General features: G+C 42.5%; 1 protein-coding gene across 5 annotated transcripts in view; it reads right to left on the bottom strand.

The window, feature by feature from the left end:
• ABCC5 (ATP binding cassette subfamily C member 5) overlaps positions 1 to 19,570 on the bottom strand; it is a 197,558-nt gene that overhangs the window by 8,195 nt on the left and 169,793 nt on the right. For all 5 annotated transcript variants that reach the window (XM_057546143.1, XM_007195330.2, XM_007195331.2 and 2 more), the window contains 7 exons: positions 19,261 to 19,390; positions 17,588 to 17,741; positions 17,368 to 17,496; positions 14,487 to 14,673; positions 12,689 to 12,778; positions 9,935 to 10,124; positions 7,285 to 7,444 (listed from right to left, as the gene is read on the bottom strand). In XM_057546143.1, coding sequence (XP_057402126.1) covers positions 7,285 to 7,444; positions 9,935 to 10,124; positions 12,689 to 12,778; positions 14,487 to 14,673; positions 17,368 to 17,496; positions 17,588 to 17,741; positions 19,261 to 19,390 — 1,040 coding nt within the window. The remainder of the gene's footprint in view (positions 1 to 7,284; positions 7,445 to 9,934; positions 10,125 to 12,688; positions 12,779 to 14,486; positions 14,674 to 17,367; positions 17,497 to 17,587; positions 17,742 to 19,260; positions 19,391 to 19,570) is intronic.

Here is a 19,570-nt window from a genome sequence, read left to right on the forward strand (position 1 = left end):
AAGATGGAAGGGTCCATAATGTTGGTTTCCAGGAAAGGAATGTGTAGAGTTCCCCTAGACTTAGTCTAGGAAGTGTTCTTTAATACTGTACAGTGATGCCTAGTGTCATGGGTTGAAGAGTATCCCCCAAAAAGATAATGTTGAAATCTAACCCTCAGTACCTAAGAATGTGACCTTATCTGGAAATAGGGTCAGTGTAGATGGTATTGGTTAAGATGAGGTCATCCTGGAGTAATGAAGTAGGGTGGACCCTTAACCTAGTAGGACTGATGTCCTTATAAGAGAGCCACATAAAGACAGAGACACAGAATGAGAAGGCCCATGTGACAACAGAGGCAGAGACTGGGATGATGAATCTACAAGCTAAGGACACCAAAGACTGTTGGCAAACCACTAGAATGTACTAGAGGCAAGGAAGGATCCTACTGGTTTCAGAGGGAGCATAGCCCTGTTGACAACTTGATTTCATACTTCTAGCCTCCAGAACTGTGAGAGAATAAACTTCTGTGGTTTTGGGCCACCCAGTGTGTGGCACTTTGTTGCAGCATGCCAAGAATACAAATACATCTAGTAATTCATCAGATACCTCTTACCAGACAAAGAGTAAGTACACAAGAGTGCAGTCCCCTGCTCACTGAGCAGCTGCCCCATCAGACTCGGCAGACACACAGACGGGCTTGGCATTCAACCCCACCCAGGCCCGTCACACCAGCTGAAGGAGACTCCCAAGGCTAAGCAATGGGTTCCGGATATGTAAGGAATATACACGTACACCAGCAGGTGGTAAACATACACATTAAGGCAGACCAGACTGATCTCAACAGGGAACTCAATCAGGAATGAAAAATATATATATATACCCTCATTAGAGGGACCAGATGGTCCTGGTCTGACCCACAGATACAAATGAAAGCGAAGTTATGCATCCACTGCATCAAGTACTCAGCTGGGTAGATGGAGAGAAAGAAAAGCGTCTGAGCATGAAGGCACTTATTTTTAACAGAACTCCTGGAGTCCTATGTTGCTCAAAGTGCATTTTCATCTTTGGTTCTTTATATGTTATTTTTAGCAATATTCTAAGTTTACCTATTGACTACTACTGAATAAGGTCAAGAGTATCTCCCGGGGTGTCTGAGGATACAGCAATCCCCTCCGGGCACACAGAAGACACCATGCTGAACCACGTCGTCCTCTGTCGGTGGTGAGTGCCTCCCTGCAGCCTCAGCCTCAGGACAGGAGACTACGGGACCCTCAGACCTTCATCTCTCAGGATGTTAAAGGAAAACTCAAAATAGTTATTCAGAAACAAGGTCTGGCTTTTAGTTAATAGTAGAGTACATGAAAAAGACTAAAGAGAACAGCAGAGGTTGTGTGAAAATTTTTTTCAAGAAGGGGTACAGAGGCTGTGCAAATCTGAAAGCATATGAGATTTTGAAGATGTCAGAAAAAGAAAGGTAACTAATGGTCAAGACCCCTGCGGAAGCAGGCCCAACCCTAGTTTTTGGAGAAAGAGATTACCTCCCGAGGTAGTGATTAAAGAGGCTGTGGTGATAACTTCAGAGACAATACAGTGAGCGGAGTGAAGGAGAGCCCAGGCTCTCAGCCAGACAGCCCAGGTTCTTATCTTTGGGCAAATTATTTAACCACTCTGGGTTTTAGCTTCTTCATCTATAAAATAGGCATAATAATAGTGCCTACCTCATTTGAGTTTTGAGTATTTGATGAATTAATACAATTTAAATGCTTAGGACAATTCACCGCATAGTAAGTCCTCAATATGTTGTTGTTGTTCTTTAAAGCAGCAATATCTGGCACCAAAGGACCTTTTTCTTTCTTTTTTTTTTTAAAGACAATTTTTTTAGAGCAGTTTTAGGTTCACAGCAAAATTGAGAAGAAGGTACAGAGATTTCCCATATACCCCCAGCCAGAAGGACTTCCACAAAAGTTAGATAACATCTAGTGTTCTTCATATAGTGATCCTAGACTTCGCATTACTTTCTGACATTGAGATTAGAAGCTTTGCGGGATTCTCCGATTCCACTAAGGGACTAAGACGTCAAAAAAAGTAAAAGGGGGTCCCTTAAACAACAGAATAATTCAAAGACAAATGAAAGACCTTGAGATTCTAAGATTCTGTTTCAAATCTGGAGCAACTTCCATTCCCTCTAGAGCACTAGGTGCTTTTGCTTGAAGGTGTCTGGGTCCAGAATGAACCAAAGCAGAGTGGGTCAGTTGTGGCCTCAGTTGTTTTTGTTATGATTTTGAATTGAGAGCTTGAAATATTCCTCAAAAGCAGAAAAAAAAAGAAAGTTAATGGGCAGTTGGAAAAGGAGAGAGAGCATCTGAACAGGAAGAACTGAGAACACTGCCTCTTGCTAACGAAGGGATGCCAGGCAGAGATGCTCCAGGTGATGAGAAGTGCTCACCCCCCACAAGGAGACTGAGACTCAGAGACACGCTAGAGTGACAGCTGAGGACAACTAGTCTCACTAAAGGGCAGATTAACCACCAGCCAAGGCAGGCTGCAGACAGTCCACAAGGATGGAAAGCATTTGAGCAGGAGCTGCTTAGGGCAGAGGCAAAGAGATAGGCTTTCTGAGACCAGGAAGCACGGGTCCTCTGGGGAAAGAAAAGTACTGCCAGGACCACGAAAGAAGGAAGGTCAACAAAAGTGTTAGGGCTGGATGAGAAGGGACCTCTCTTCCTGGAGCCAACCATCAGGGCAAAAGGCAGGGGAAAGGCACTGGCCACAGAAACACAGGCCCTACAATTCAAACCCAGACAGTTGGATGAGGGAGGGCTGGATGAGCTATTGGAATGGACTGAGGTTCTGGCTAACCTAGGGAGGACTGTGCCCCTAAATGATCCGGTCTATGATTTATTTATATTTGTATGCAGAACAATTCAGAAATGTTTAACTTGCAAAATTCTCTGAGTTCTGTTTGTTTGATTTTGGTTTTACCTTGACTTCCCTCTAAGAGCTCCTGATACGTTTTAACTGCATGTCGGTATCTCCAGGAGAGGTATGCACCCCCAATGCTGGTTAAAGGCAGTGGAGAGACAGTTTCCAAATTCAGAGTCTCCTGGAGGTAGCTGAGGAAGCAGCTGATCTACCCTGCCTTTGCCTTGGGAAACTCATTATAGGCCTTCTAATTTTCTAACAAAAGCAAAAGAACACCAAAAGCTGGATATTCTTTTAAACCTATGAGAAACCTGAGAGGATAAAGGGAAGATAGAAGGTCTGGGATTTAACTTGTCCTCAGTGTCTACTACTGACTTAAAAAGTCAAAATTACAGCAGGCAGAAAGTGAAACTTATATGATTTCCTAGGTTTGCACAGCCGACTAACCAAACAGCGCTCCAAGCTCAATTACTAAAAACTCAGTCAACAGCACACCAGGCACTGAGCCTGTCCATCAAGTGGCAACATATCTCTGGAGCTGATAACAAATGGCCCCATCTCCCACGAAGGCTGTGCTTCCACAGTGTTCTACAAACAGCAGCCAGCAGGTCAATTCTTAACCATTAACTCCAGAAGCCCGAGTCACAGACCCAAATGAAGTGCTGTAAAAATTTGAAATGAACGCTGATACTTCTTGGTGGCAGCATATTCAAGGGAAGTCTAACGTTTAACATGCCTTATTTCCTAGTTCTCTTCTGTTTTTAAAATTTGTTATTATTTTTTACATCTTTATTGGAGTATAATTGCTTTACAATGGTGTGTTAGTTTCTGCTGTATAACAAAGTGAATCAGCTATACGTATACATATATCCCCGTATCCCCTCCTTCTTGCGTCTCCCTCCCACCCTCCCTATCCCACCCCTCTAGGTGGTCACAAAGCACTGAGCTGATCTCCCTGTGCTATGTAGCTTCTTCCCACTAGTTATCTATTTTACATTTGGTACTGTATATATGTCAATGCCACTCTCTCACTTTGTCCCAGCTTCCCCTTCCCCGTCCCCGTGCCCTCAAGTCCATTCTCTACGTCTCTGTCTTTATTCCTGTACTGCCCCTTGGTTCATCAGAACCATTTTTTTTTTTTTTTTTAGATTCCATATATATGTGTTAGCATACGGTATTTGTTTTTCTCTTTCTGACTTACTTCACTCTGTATGACAGACTAGGTCCATCTACCTCACTACAAATAACTCGATTTCGTTTCTTTTTATGGCTGAATAATATTCCACTGTATATATGTGCCACATCTTCTTTATCCATTCATCTGTCAATGGACACTTAGGTTGCTTCCATGTCCTGGCTATTGTAAATAGAGCTGCAATGAACACTGTGGTACATGTCTCTTTCTGAATTATGGTTTTCTCAGGGTATATGCCCAGTAGTGGGATTGCTGGGTCATATGGTAATTCTATTTTTAGTTTTTAAAGGAACCTCCATACTGCTCTCCCTAGTGGCTGCATCAATTTACATTCCCACCAACAGTGCAAGAGGGTTCCCTTTTCTCCACACCCTCTCCAGCATTTATTGTTTGTAGATTTTTTGATGATGGCCATTCTGGCCGGTGTGAGGTGATACCTCATTGTAGTTTTGATTTGCATTTCTCTAATGATTAGTGATGAGCATCCTTTCATGTGTTTGTTGGCAATCTGTATATCTTCTTTGGAGAAATGTCTATTTAGGTCTTCTGCCCATTTTTGGGTTGGGTTGTTTGTTTTTTTGATATTAAGCTGCATGAGCTGCTTGTATATTTGGGAGATTAATCCTTTGTCAGTTGCTTCCTTTGCAAATATTTTCTCCCATTCTGAGGGTTCTCTTTTCGTCTTGTTTATGGTTTCCTTTGTTGTGCAAAAGCTTTTAAGTTTCATTAGGTCCCATTTGTTTATTTTTGTTTTTATTTCCATTTCTCTAGGAGGTGGGTCAAAAAGGATCTTGTGGTGATTTATGTCAAAGAGTGTTTTTCCTATGTTTTCCTCTAAGAGTTTTATACTGTCTGGCCTTACATTTAGGTCTTTAATCCATTTTGAGCTTACTTTTGTGTATGGTGTTAGGAAGTGTTCTAATTTCATTCTTTTACATGTAGCTGTCCAGTTTTCCCAGCACCACTTATTGAAGAGGCTGTCTTTTCTCCATTGTATATTCTTGCCTCCTTTACCAAAGATAAGGTGACCATAGGTGCATGGGTTTATCTCTGGGCTTTCTATCCTGTTCCATTGATCTATATTTCTGTTTTTGTGCCAGTACCATATTGTCTTGATTACTGTAGCTTTGTAGTATAGTCTGAAGTCAGGGAGCCTGATTCCTCCAGCTCCGTTTTTCTTTCTCAAGATTGCTTTGGCTATTTGGGGTCTTTTGTGTTTCCATACAAAGTGTGAAATTTTTTGTTCTAGTTCTGTGAAAACTGCCATTGGTAGTTTGATAGGGATTGCATTGAATCTGTAGATTGCTTTGGGTAGTATAGTCATTTTCACAATATTGATTCTTCCAATCCAAGAACATGGTATATCTCTCCATCTGTTTTTATCATCTTTAATTTCTTTCATCAGTGTCTTATAGTTTTCTGCATACAGGTCTTTTGTCTCTTTAGGTAGGTTTATTCCTAGGTATTTTATTCTTTTTGTTGCAATGGTAAATGGGAGTGTTTCCTTAATTTCTCTTTCAGATTTTTCATCATTGGTGTATAGGAATGCAAGAGATTTCTGTGCATTAATTTTGTATCCTGCTACTTTACCAAATTCATTGATTAGCTCTAGTAGTTTTCTGGTAGCATCTTTAGGATTCTCTATATATAGTATCATGTCATCTGCAAACAGTGACAGTTTTTCTTCTTCTCTTCCAGTTTGGATTCCTTTTATTTTTTTATTTTCTGATTGCTGTGGCTAAAACTTCCAAAACTATGCTGAATAACAGTGGTGAGAGTGGGCAACCTTGTCTTGTTCCTGATCTTAGAGGAAACGGTTTCAGTTTTTCACCACTGAGAATGATGCTGGCTGTGGGTTTGTCATATATCCTAGTTCTCTTCTAAATGATGATTTAAAAAATTAAGAAAAATGGTTATTTTTCCTGAGTCAAAATTATAAGGTTAATTTTATTCTCAAAGGTATTCCTGTGGCCTCTAAAAATAGAGAGATTTATGGGAAGGAAGAGCAGATTTGGCAACATCTCTCAATTTCTTAATTTTAGAACTGAGTCTTCAATAAGTTTTAATTCTCTTTAATGTTGCTTGTTTGACCTTGTTATCTCAGTACCCAAAGGGAATGACATCCTCATCAACAGATCCAGTCTATGCTGTCCAAATTCATTAGTGTTTTAGAGAAATGCCAAAGTAAACACACCCAAGAGCATTCACCCCACATAAATGCAGGTGAGAAGTCAGTTTATCCACCAAACCTCCTTGAATCAGTGGGTTCAAATGCCACTTCTGAAGAAAGGGGGGGCAGTGTGGAGGCCTAGTTTTAAAGACAAGCCTGAACATTGCCTGTGGTTATTTGAAATTAAGTTGGTACCTTTTTTTTTTTTGGAAACTGCTAAAAATTAAAGAGGGAATGGCAATATCACTTTTAGAGTGATTTAAAAAAAAGGAGTCCTATCTAGGTCAACTGTATAGTTAAAGCTGTTTTTATTTAGAAGGAATCAACTTAAATACAAATGGACTCAAATTATGGAAACACATTGTTTTTAGGAGGCAAAAGCTTCAGGCTAAAGGTAGAATAAAGCATAGGAAAAGATAACGGGGTTAAACATATTTCCTTTTTAGTTATTTTATCTTTGGCAATCTGGCAGATTTCAGAGACAGGCATCATTCTAGAGTAAGAACCAAAGGCGGGGGAAGATACTGGAAGATGAAAAAACGTGAGGAGTAATAATGCCTGAAGACCATCGTGAGAACTGTGACTTGGAGTGTACCTAGAAGAGAGTACAGCATGGGGAGGATGATGATGGCTGCTACCACGTATAGGATGCTCACCCTCTGCCAGCCTCTGTGCTTGTATAAAATTTGTACAAATTTATTCAATCTTCACAACAAGAGGGCTTAGTAGTATCCCCATTTCATGGAGGAGAAAACAAGCTTAGGAGTGGTTAACTTGTCTAAGACACAGAGCCCAGATCTCTCTGACTTCTTACCACCACGCTGCAGGGCCTCTGGGCCCCACTTAGCTAATGAGATGGCTCGCACACTGGAGCTACCCCTTCTGCGATGGGGAGCACGTGGTGTCGTGGGAAAGCGCTAGATCAGAGGCCACTAGATCTCAGTCCCCGATGGGGGCCCTAACATGCCCACCTGGCCTGAAATGTGGCACGAAACACATGGGCGCTGAGCTCCTCACCTGACAGTGCCGCTGAAGAGCACCGGCTCTTGGGGAATGATGGAGAGTTTGCTCCGGAGGTCAGCAAGGCCGATATCACTGATTCTCACTCCGTCGATCTTGATGCAGCCTCCAGATAACTCCACCAGACGGAAGAGGGCCATGCCCAGAGAGGACTTCCCTGATGAGTCAGAAGACGGGCAGAAAAGTCGTTCAATTAGCAAATTCTGTGAAGACAAAACTGGTTTATTCTCAGGGCAACATCATCTATTTTTCTATTTCTGTTCAATCATTATTTCAACTGATTAACTCAGATAATGTATAAAATGACAGCCAGAAACAAAAACAAAAACCAAAACCAATGAACTTTCCTGGGACTTCCCTGGCGGTCCAGTGGTTAAGAATCCACGCTTCCACTGCAGGGGGCACGGGTTTGATCCGTGGTTGGGGAACTAAGATCCCACATGCCGCGTGGTGCAGCCAAAAAAAACCCCCAAAAAACAATGAACTTTCCTGGGCTACCAAGCATATACCTTTACATCACACAGCTCCAGCCTGAGAAGGAGTGGGAGGGACCGTTATACTCTCATGAGAGTAAAATGGAAAAACGCCTCCTGTCTATCTACCATTCTGCAAGTCAGACCCATAGTTTAGATGCAGAACCACAGGTTTTTATCTGTTAGAGCAGTTTTCCTAGTTCTTGGCCCTCCTCCCCTCCTCTGGCTCCATGTTCTGAAAGACCTCTCATGGCAGCCTTGTGACTGTCTATTCAGAGGTCAGTGAGGGCACAAATACCTGCCTCACCCCAGTGTTCGCAGCCACAGTCCTGCTGTTGAGATTTGACCCCCGTCAAACAACCTGTGGGAACCCAGAACGTCCATCTCCCTAAGGTAGGCGTCCTCAGGTCCATCTACCAGAAACGAGTTGGGAAACCTGAGTCCAGGTAGCAGGACAGTTCTTGATGAGGCCTCTCTTCCTGGAACTGGCTTTTTCAGGACTGGAGGATCTGGTTAGTGGCCCCTCACCCAGGTAGAAGGGAGGAGGTGGAGGCCCTCCCCAGTGCCATGGCAGTAGTTCAAGATTTAAGCTGAGGAAGGAATGGCGCTCAGATAAATAGGTTAAGTTGTTCCATTTCAACAGAAGATCTGAGACTAGACTACCTTTGTACTGATGGAACGTGCTGGTAAAAAAGGCAATGAGGTCCTCACGGTGGTTACAACCACGGCAGAGAGCCAGGGCCTATGACATAGTCTCAGAAGAAGCTTATTAGGATTACAGTTTAGACTTCGTAAGTCGGGTTATTTATAATTATTTTATTTTTGTTTATATCTCATCTGTCACTACTCATGGTTTAATAAAGTCTTGGTGAAAATTTCGGTCTGTCTTACCTGTGTTAAAGGGAAATCACAGGAAGGGAGGTCAGTCAGAGCTTTCAGGGGAGCAGTGCACCCCTGGGGGCCAATGTAGCAGAGGGAATTCGAGGGAGAAAGCAAAGTAAGAGCCATGGGGACATTCCCCCTCCTTGGCTGGGCATTCTCTTTCCAATGCACAAGCCTAGAGGCAGTATCTTGTTTTGACATGAAACAATTCCTTCAAAGAGGAAGCAGCTTTTTCTTTTCTGCTTAGCAGGCTCTTTAAAGTAAATTGGCTAGAAAAGACTTTTTTTTAATGGCAAGAAAAAAAAAGTTAAAAGAGTTTTGATGCCATGGAAGCATGGAACTCAGAAAGCTAATGAGAAGTGACTCAGAGAGACCTCTTACACAAGGGTGAACAGGTTAGTGAAAGAAGACAAGACTCAATCTTGAAATGTTATTCAGGAAGGAAAGAGGGAAAGAAACACATTATTCAAGTCTTGACTCTAGAAATCTAAGGGGCATATAGTAACACATTTCTAAGAATAAGAGTGAAATTAAATGCCTAAAATGAAGGCCTAGTCTCTATTTGCAACTGATGTCAGATCAAGAAAATAACTTCTGTCTTCAAAGGAACATAGGTTCCTTACTTAAAATGGTGTTGGCTTCTGATAAATATGAGGCTATACAGGCAACACATCACAAAGACCTTAAATTTTTTGTATATTTTGACTTCATAGAAATAAGGATGTTCACTGCAGTGCTATTCATAATAGTGAAAAACTGACAACAACCTCAATGCCCTTCAATTGGGGCAGGGTTAATATAAATGATGGTACATCCATAAAATAGAATTTTATATCATGCTGCATAGAAATCATGTCATAGAATATTAATTGACATGGAAAATATTTGGTAATTTTAAAAGCAGGCCATGAAACAGTATGTATAAAAGGACCTCATTTTTGTAAACACACTTGTTGATAGAAAAAGCCTAACAAGATATCCACCAAAATGTCAGCAGTAATTATCTCTGGGTAATGGAGTTATGGGCGCCTTTCCCCTTTTGTACTTTGCTATATGTTCCAAGTGTTCTGCACTGAGAATGTATACTTTTATGATTAGAAAAAGCATTAAATATTATGAAAGCAGGGTTGAAAATAAGCCTAGAAAAGTGGTTTCAGAGACCGAGACACTACTGCTCATCTAACAGGAATCTGATATGAAGGGATGAGACTGGTATTCAATAAACAGGAAATCATGGGCCCCAGACTCGATTCTGGTAGGTTCAAATGTTTCTCCAGAGAGGACATCCTTACCCGATCCCGTCCGTCCCACGATGCCAATCTTCTCCTTAGGTTTGATGGTGAAGGACACTTTCTTCAAGACCAGGGGGAGATTTTCTTGGTACCTCATCTCTGCATTCTCAAAGGTGACCTCTCCTTCCTGCGGCCAGTCAGGGGAGGGAGACTTGTTCTTAATTCTGGCAGGTGCTTCCAAGGAAAGAGTCTGGGGAGACAGAAGTGGCTGGTTCAGACTGACTATAGATTCTGGGGGAGCTGCAAGGCCTTGTCACAGAGAAGTAAAACCAGGACACCCGTAGCAACCACACAGAGAAAGCTGCCGCTCTGTTCCCTTGCTGTGAAAGAGTCCCCTGGCAGTGAATGCTCATCACCAGTAAACTAGACAGAGACAGAGTACAGTGGTCTCTACACTTAGCAGTTTACAATGGCTACTAAGCAGCAGCTCGGGAAGGGCAGTGGCTTTCAAACTGCCTTCTGTCATAAGGAATTCTTCCACAAAACCTCCTTGGAGGGACTTCCCTGGTGGTGCAGTGGTTAAGAATCCGCCTGCCAATGCAGGGGACGCGGGTTCGAGCCCTGGTCTGGGAAGATCCCACATGCTGCGGAGCAACTAAGTCTGTGAGCCACAACTACTGAGCCTGCGCTCTAGAGCCTGTGAACCACAACTACTGAAGCCCGCGTGCCTAGAGCCCGTGCTCCGCAATAAGAGAAGCCGCCGCAATGAGAAGCCCGCGCACGGCAACGAAGAGTAGACCCCACTCGCCTCAACTAGAGAAAGCCGCACAGCAACAAAGACCCAATGCAGCCAAAAAACCCAAAAAAACAAAACAACACTTCCTTGGAGGCCAACGTGAGGCATGAGGCCTTCCATCCCTCTTCAAGCACAGCAGTTTTTATTGGAATTTTTTGAAAATATTCCCCTTGAAACAGGGTTCCATCATTTGAAAACCACTGGCCTGAACCCAAAGGAGGGAAAATACATTTATTGAACATTAATCAGACCCTGGCATCCCGCCTTCTCAGTCAGTCCAGGAGAGACAGACTCTACTCCAAACTCCACCACTAATAGCTGCGTGACTCAGACATATCACTTCTTCACTCTTTGTCTTAGTTTCTCATCTGCAAATTGTGGGGAATAGATTAGATGATTTTAGAAATCCATTCCAGCTTTAAAATGCTGTGTTTATTAATACAACCATTGGGTAATTTTTGTCATCAACAGTCACACTTCACGATGCTTTAAAACTCTCTGGTGACTAGTCATGGAGCTTATAGCCTCACAGGGAAGTAATGGCCAAAGACTGCAGTGCTCTGGCAGGCGGGGGTGGAGACTGAAGTCTAAAACTCCGTGTTGGGACAGGCATTCAGGGTGGGGACTGGCAGTGGGGAGCCAGTCCTCAGGAATATGACTGGTTTGTGCAGAGTATACTCTGTACCACGGCTGACCATCACCCTGACCTTTCCAGCAAGAGACTCACACCAACAGTGATATTAAATCAAACACGACACACCCACATGTACACCCAAAAATTGTCCACAGACCAGAGCACTGTGCCAAGAGACTCATGTATAAACATGAAGAATAGCTTTTAGCAGATTTATCAGATAGCCATCCGCCATTCTTTCTGATAACAATCATTTATAAGTTTAAGAAATATCCTACGACTGATGAGTTTCATTGTCAAAATAAATCAGCAGGGCATGTCTCTACTAGAAAGTGCAGTTTACATAAAATACTCGTTCTCAGTGAAAGGCTAGTTTTTTAAAACTATGTTTGTAAGTCAACGTTCTAGTTGGAACTTGGACTGTATTCATTATCTGTAAATAACGATATAAATGCTAATAAAGTGGGCAGTTCACAAAATAGGTAACTCCTGAGAAATAGATTAAATGCGAGAATCCTAACTACTCAGGACTCCGCTTCTCTCTACAGAAAATTGCTTTCGAGTTCCAACTATGACACCAGCAAGACACTGCCCCATGGCAGGACTGCAGGGGTTACTGGGGAAAGATGGGAAGAGCTAGATCATCTCAGTACCAACTCAATTAACTGGTTTCTGAACTGTGAATGCAGTTTAGAATTAGCTACGGAGCTTTTAAAACTTCAGAAGTCTGGGTCCTAACCCAGACCTATTGCATCAGAATATTCAGAGATGAGGCCCATGTTAGTCTTTGCCTCAAGCTCCATATGGGATTCTGATGGCCTCCCTGGTTAAGAACAAGTAAACTGGACTAAGACTTGAAATAATACATGGTTTTAAATAGTGTAAGGAAAATGTTACATTAGCCAGCTTAACTGAATTAATGAGATTAGTAATACTTCGGGGACTGCCCTGGTGGTCCAGTGGGTAAGACTCCATGCTCCCAATGCAGGGGGCCCGGGTTTGATCCCTGGTCAGGGAACTAGATCCCACATGCACGCCGCAACTAAGAAGTCTGCATGCCACAACTAAGAAGCCCGTACACCGCAACTAAGACCCTGTGCAGCCAAAATAAATAAATGAATAAATAAATAAATAAAAGGAATGCTTTGGAAATTAGCTGATGAACAAAGGTTCTCAATCAGGCACAATTCATAAATATATTTAGAAAATCTTAAGATATTCTCTTCTCCACTCCACACATGCTGGAGAGACCGCTGCCTCCCCTGTGGGACAAGATAAGGCAGAGAAAACAAGCATCCTCCTGGGACATTTACTCCAGGCTGTAAAAGGGTAAAATTGCTCCATGAAAAGTCAGATTGTAGCAAAAGGCCTGTAGTAGCCTGACCTTGATGTAGTGGTTGATCCTCTCAACTGAGGTGAAGCGAGCTTCTGTCTCAGACGCCAGTCTGACAGTAAACTGGAACAGTCCTGTTAACTGATAACGGAAAACAAGAATCCAAGAGAGAATTTACTATTAATACACACCAGGCCAAAGTTAGAAAACCTCCTTCATCTAAGGGATCACAACTCAAGTTATAAGAACTAACTGGGCACATGCAGCAGCTGGTTTTAGGGACCAAGTCATTCTCTAAATATTTAAGACAATGCCTAATAGCACCCAATCAACTGCAATTCTCAGTGAATGCAGGTGGCGTTGTGGTACTGCTGGCATTGACTTTCCTGTATCTGAGGGCTTTCCGCCTGTCTTTACATTTCCAGTAATTCAACTGTAGCTGAATAACTGCTGTGCTTCATACTTGTACCTACACCTGACGTAGCAGTCACAACAAATGAAGATTATATCAACCTGTGTGCAGCCGTGAGAATGCTTCCAGCAAGGTCAAATAAGAGAAATGAGGCTGGGCCAAAACTGAACACAGAGCCCCTGTGTGCCTCAGACTGAGAACTCTGAAACACAGTATATATAACACAGATTCTCCCCCCACCTCTAATAATCAAGGAAGTCTGCAAAACATGGACAAATATCTTTGGGTATCTGTGAAGATACATCTCTCTTCTTAGGTTTCTTCTGGCTACTTATTTTTATCTTTCCAATATAGAAAAATGTCAAATGTATACAAGAATAGAGAGGAGAGTATAATGAACTCCCATGTATCAAACATCCATCTTAAAAAATTATCAGCTTACAGCCAATATTGTTTCATCTATACCACCCCATCCTTCCGTATTATCTGGAATCAAATCCCATATAGGCTATCATTTCACCCATAAATATTTCAGCTATATCTCTCTAAAATATAAAGACTCTTTAAAAACAACCATTGTCATATCTTAAAAAGTTAGTAACAATTCTTTAACATCTTCAAATATCTAGTCAGTGCTCAAGTTCCTAATTGTTCTTTGAGCTATTTGAAGACCTTCAACCATCCCTAGGGGCCAGAAGGGTTTACATATGTAACAGTATTGGGAAAATCAGGGGCCTGAAAATAAAACACACAGAAGAAATGTATTGATACATATTTCTTAGAAGACTAGGAAGAGGCCAGAGGTGAAAGGGTAGTGAAGACAGAAACCTGCAATTAAGAAACCATTTTCAGAATCATATTTATTTAAGAAAAAAATAGCACCTATTTCATAGACACATGCAACAGAGTTAAATCCTTTTATTCCTATACAGTCAACCTTCAGTATCCATGAGGGATTGGTTCCAGGACTCCCGCCAATAAAAAAAATCCACGGACGCTCAAGTCCCTTATATAAAATGGCATAGTATTTGCATATAACCTATACACATCCTCCTGTATCCTTTAAGTCATCTCTAGATTACTTATTATACCTAATACAATGTAAATACTATGTAAATAGTTATCAATACAATGTAGAAAATAGTTGGGCAAAAATAAATAGTTGCCCACCTACAGTAAATTCAGTTTTGCTTTTTGGAACTTTCTGGAAATTTTTCCCCCCAAATACTTTTTGATCTGCAGTTGGTTGAATCTATGGATGTGGAACATGTGGATGTGGAGGGCTGATTGTATACCAGTCCAGAGTGTTACTGCCAAAGCAGACGGGGAAAAGCTCTAGGAGTCGGAAGTAAAACAATGGCTTAGGGTAGAGCCCCCTACCAGCTCTCTCCTAGGCCAACATACGAGCAAGAGGACGCCCCCATCCCACAGACTAACCTGGACAGCATAGGAGATGGCAAGCCCCGCGTAGGCCGGGGGAATCTGCCCGTGCATGAGAACAATCATCAGCCCGGTGGTGGTGATCAGGGCAATGCTGATCAGGTCCAGCCGCACTGCCAGCCACCGCATCGCACACGTGAACAAGAAGAAGGGACTCTGGTTGTTATCCAGTAGCTCCTGGTACCTGTGAGGAAGACAGAACACCTAATAGGCAAATAAAGTACCACACCACCCTGGTCATGGAAGATGCCAAAGCTCTGGTGAGTTATGGGTGGAGGGCTAATACTGAAGTACTACTGTTTGTAACCAGGAGCGTGAGATGGAAACTTAAGGAGTGCAGAGTATTCCAGGCTCCACAGACAGGAGGACACGAGGGTTTTCTAGTTTTACCCTTTCAAAGAAACGTGTTAAAGATGCTAGGGAAAGATATCTACTTCAACAGCATAGGGAAAGCAGGAGGGAAGGAGACCAAATAAAGAGGCTGCTTAAGCTTTAGAAAAAGGTTTTAGGTCAGGGGTCATTTTCTCAAAGAAAGAGAGGTTACACAGGTAAACTGCAGAAATGGCACAAGACCAGAAAAAAAGAAAACCTTGGACCGAAAGTGGAAATTGTCTGCTGACACACTTGTTTCCCAAGGCCATGGAGCAAAGAACCAGGAGCAGTGATTTAAACCAGAGCAAAAAGACCTAGACAACCTTTGTCACTGCAGGAGCAAGACACCACTGTCACCAGGGGGCCTAGAGAGCAGATCACGCCCCACCTGAAGGTCTGGCACCTACACACAACTAGAACTCCAGAGTGGGAGATCTGGGTGGGCAAATGTGCTTTGCTTTAAAAAAAATCACTACCCTCCTTACAATAAGATATGTGCACTTTAGAGAAAATTAAGAAAATGCAATAAAAGAGGAAAATGTAAAATTCCAGTACTCTCACCACTCAGCTAAAACCAGAGTTAATATTCTGCTGCATTTACTCCCAGCATTTTTTTCAATGCACTCACATTTCTGTGGGTATGTACATACACACGTACACGGTCAGCATATTTTACTTTTTTTCACTAAAAGTTAGGATGCATTTTTCTGAATTGTTTAACTAGTTAGGATGCATTTTTCTGAATTGTTTAACTAAACCGTTCTATTTTAGAGTTCCTTTTTAACATTAATTACTTAATTTTTGGAATGAATAATATACCCTACAGGACAGAATATTCACAAGGTACAAAAGGTTTTATTATGAAAAGCTGGTCTTTCTCCTGCCCTCCTCCAGCTACTCAGTTCCCCTTTCCAGTGGCAACTATTAGTTTCTTATGTGTCCTTTCAGAGATATTCTAAATGTTACAGATACAGACACATAATTAAAAGGAGCACACAATACCCGCCCATCTGTACCTTGCTCTTTCACTAATATACCTTGGAGATCATTCATTATCAGCACCTAGAGAGCAGTCTTGTTTTTTTTAGAGGCCATATAATATTCTACCACATGGGGACAACACAGCTTATTTAACCAGTCCTCTACTGAATGACCTTTAGTCTAATTCAATCTCTTGTTAACACAAATCTCCACAATGACTATATATGTACATAAATTTCTCATACAAACAATACTCAACAGCTAAATAAAATGTCAGTCTAATGTCAATGAATGTCTTTTACTGTTCAAAAGATAAAAAAGTAAAAAAAAAATAAATAATAATAATAATAAAAAAGCAAAACTCTGGGACTTCCCTGGTGCAGTCGTTAACAATCCACCTGCCAATGCAGGGGGCACGGATTCGATCCCTGGTCTGGGAAGATCCCACATGCTGCAGAGCAACTAAGCCCGTGCGCCACAACTACTGAGCCTGCGCCCTAGAGCCCGCGAGCTACAACTACTGAGCCTGCGCTCTACAGCCCGCAAGCCACAACTACTGAGCCTGCACCCTAGAGCCCGCGAGCTACAACTACTGAGCCTGCATGCCACAACTACTGAAGCCCATGATCCTAGAGCCTGTGCTTTGTAACAAGAGAATCCACCACAACAAGAGAAGCCACCACGGACCTCCTTGGTGGCGCAGTGGTTAAGAATCCGCCTGCTAATGCAGGGGACATGGGTTCGAGCCCTGGTCTAGGAAGATTCCACATGCCACGGAGCAACTAAGCCCGTGCGCCACAACTACTGAGCCTGCGCTCTAGAGCCCATGAGCCACAACTACTGAAGCCTGCGAGCCACAACTACTGAAGCCTGCGAGCCACAACTACTGAAGCCCGCGTGCCTAGAGCCCGTGCTCCGCAACAAGAGAAGCCACCACAATGAGAAGCCTGTGCACTGCAACGAAGAGTAGCCCCCACTCACTGCAACTAGAGAAAGCCTGCGCACAGCAACAAAGACCCAGCACAGCCAAAAATAAAATAAATAAATTTATAAAATAAAAATTAAAAAAATAAAAGTAACCATTCCAAAAACAGTAAAAAAAACAAAACAAAACAAAAAAACAAGAGAAGCCACTGCGATGAGAAGCACATGCACCACAACAAAGAGTAACCCCTGCTCTCCACAACTAGAGAAAACCCACGCGCAGCAGAGAAGACCCAACGCAGCAGCCAAAAATAAATAAATAAAATAAATTAATTTAAAAAAAAAAAAAGCAAAACTCCATCAAATATAGCCATTCAGAACTGAAAGCTAACAGACTCCAAATCTGTGTTTTTGTCTTCCCATTTGCTCAGAAGGGAGTTCCACCAAGCAAGTGAATCTTAACCAGAGATCATTAAATTACTAATACTCTTAGTAATGAGTTTTATAATCCGGAATTCTGACCTTCAAAGGCTTCTTAAACTCTCATTAAATGCTGAGATGCTGGCTCCCCATTGAGCCCTTGGGCCCCCATTGAACTAACCTGTGCAGAAATTCCTGCCCTTTGTTGTAGGCGTGGATGGTGGCAAGGCCCTGTATGCTGGATGTGATGTGGGAGAGGAAAGGTGACTGCGTGATATTGTCCAGACGCTTCAGCTCTCGGATCAGAACCCTGGAGAGAGAATGTGTTCTGTGTCAGAGGGGTAGACTAGCAACTCTGGCTTCATCCTTTGCCCTGGAAGACATGAAGACTTCCTGTTTACCTGGAGACAATGTGCAGAACTGAAAAGAGGATGATGAGGGGCCCCACTGCCACAAGGAACCACGGGAAAACTCCCGCGATCATTCCAACACAGAAGAACACAAGGATGACGTTCTGGATGAACATCTCAGCCTGGAACGGCAGGCGCACATCGACTGGGGAAACCGTAAAGGAACATGTGTCAGATGCTGGGATCCACAAACAGGGAAAATGGAATTTTAAATTTCCCCAAATTTTTAAAAAACAAAAAGAGGCTCCCTAAAATCCCTATCTGAAAGTTGTGATTTTTGCCTTTTAAACAGTCTGATCAAAGAAAAATCTGGAAACCCGGTTGCTCTAATTTTTCTTATCCCAAGAGCATTAAAGTGATCTTTCTCCCCTGTGCCCTCTTTTTGGTTCACTATGCTGCCCAACCCCTTTAAACATTTCTTCCACTTTGCAAAGTAATATATGCTTGTTGTAAAATATTTGGAAAATAAATATGCAAAAAAGTTAAATAAACATAGTCTTTATTCTTACCAATATCAATGAACTGCTGCTAACATTTAAGAAATTTTTCATCACGGAAAATTTTAAACATACACAAAAGTTGAAAGAGTATAGAACCTCCAATAGTTCAATCAACATTTTCTTCACCGTTTTTTGAACATCTCCTCCCCCCACCTATTTTCATGCAAATCTGAGACGTGTTGATACCACTGATTTTTTTTTTTCAGTCTTTTTCCCACTTGTCTGTGTGCATGTGAGTTTAACGGAAATGGGATCATGTCATGCATGTGTATCACTGTTCTGTGTATCAGTGATGGTTTTGATCCCTTGTTACCTCTGGCCATGGCTTTACACTGGCCTATCAACATCTGAAACAAACTCCTTCTATGGAGGCAACACAGTACAGTAGCTAAAAACATTAGCTCTGGGATCAAAAAGATCTGGGCTCAATTCCCAGCTTGTTATTTAATAGCTGTGTGATCTTGAGCAAGTTCTTTAACCTTTCTAGGCATCAGCTTTTCCATGTATTCAGTGGATGAAACACTATCCACACCTCATAGGGCTGCTGTGAGGATTAGGATAACGCATGCAGAACATTCAGTACACTGCTTGTTACACAGTAAGCCCTCAATAAATGTCAGGCAGCATCACTATCATTATGGGCTATGGGAGTATAGTTGACCCTTGAACAACGTAGGGGTTAGGGACGCAGACCCTCTGTGCAGTCAAAAATCCACATATAACTTACAGTCAGCCCTCCATATATGTGGTTCCTCATCCATATTTCCGTATCTGCAGATTCAGCCAACCTGTCGTTCAAGGGTCAACTGTATTTAAGTTCTGGTGCTGGCACAGTCCATGAAGCATCCAGCATCCAGCAAACCTGTCAGAGGTTGCAGGTGTCCAAGAACCTATGCACTACCCACAAGTAAATATGTGTTTTGGACTCAGATGCCCCTGTCCAAAGCCTCTATGCTAACTCAGTGCTCTGAACTGGTTTTCAGTTTAAATAAGATCAAATAAGAACTCAGACAAAAGGTGAAAAAGCAGATAGGTCCTCAGCCTAAAGAGAGGCTGCAATGTGGAGAAAATGCCAAAACTAAAATGTTCCTGACGCAAACATCGACAGACACTGTGCTCTGGCTTGTGCTCCAGAGCACAACAGAGAGAAGCAGTGAGAAATACCTTCATCCATGTCTTTGGAAAACCTGTTGAGAATCCTCCCAGTGGGGGTAGTGTCAAAAAACTTCATAGGGCTTCGGAGGATCCTTCGGAAAAGCTCGTCATGGAGCCGGGAGGAGGCTCGCAATGTGCCCTGAGGGGCAGAGCACAGCGTGATCAGAGATCTGGGACTCAGGCAGGCTCAGCTCCCACTCCACGGGTCGCAACTCCACAGGACATCGACGCCCAAAGCCGGAGAAGGGAAAACGGCCATGGAGGAGGGAGGTGGCTAGTAGGAGAAAGCTGAGGCTGATGGGATGCAGGTCACTTCGGC

This window comes from Balaenoptera acutorostrata, chromosome 4 (genome assembly GCF_949987535.1).
Source record: "Balaenoptera acutorostrata chromosome 4, mBalAcu1.1, whole genome shotgun sequence".
Classification (NCBI taxonomy): domain Eukaryota; kingdom Metazoa; phylum Chordata; class Mammalia; order Artiodactyla; family Balaenopteridae; genus Balaenoptera; species Balaenoptera acutorostrata.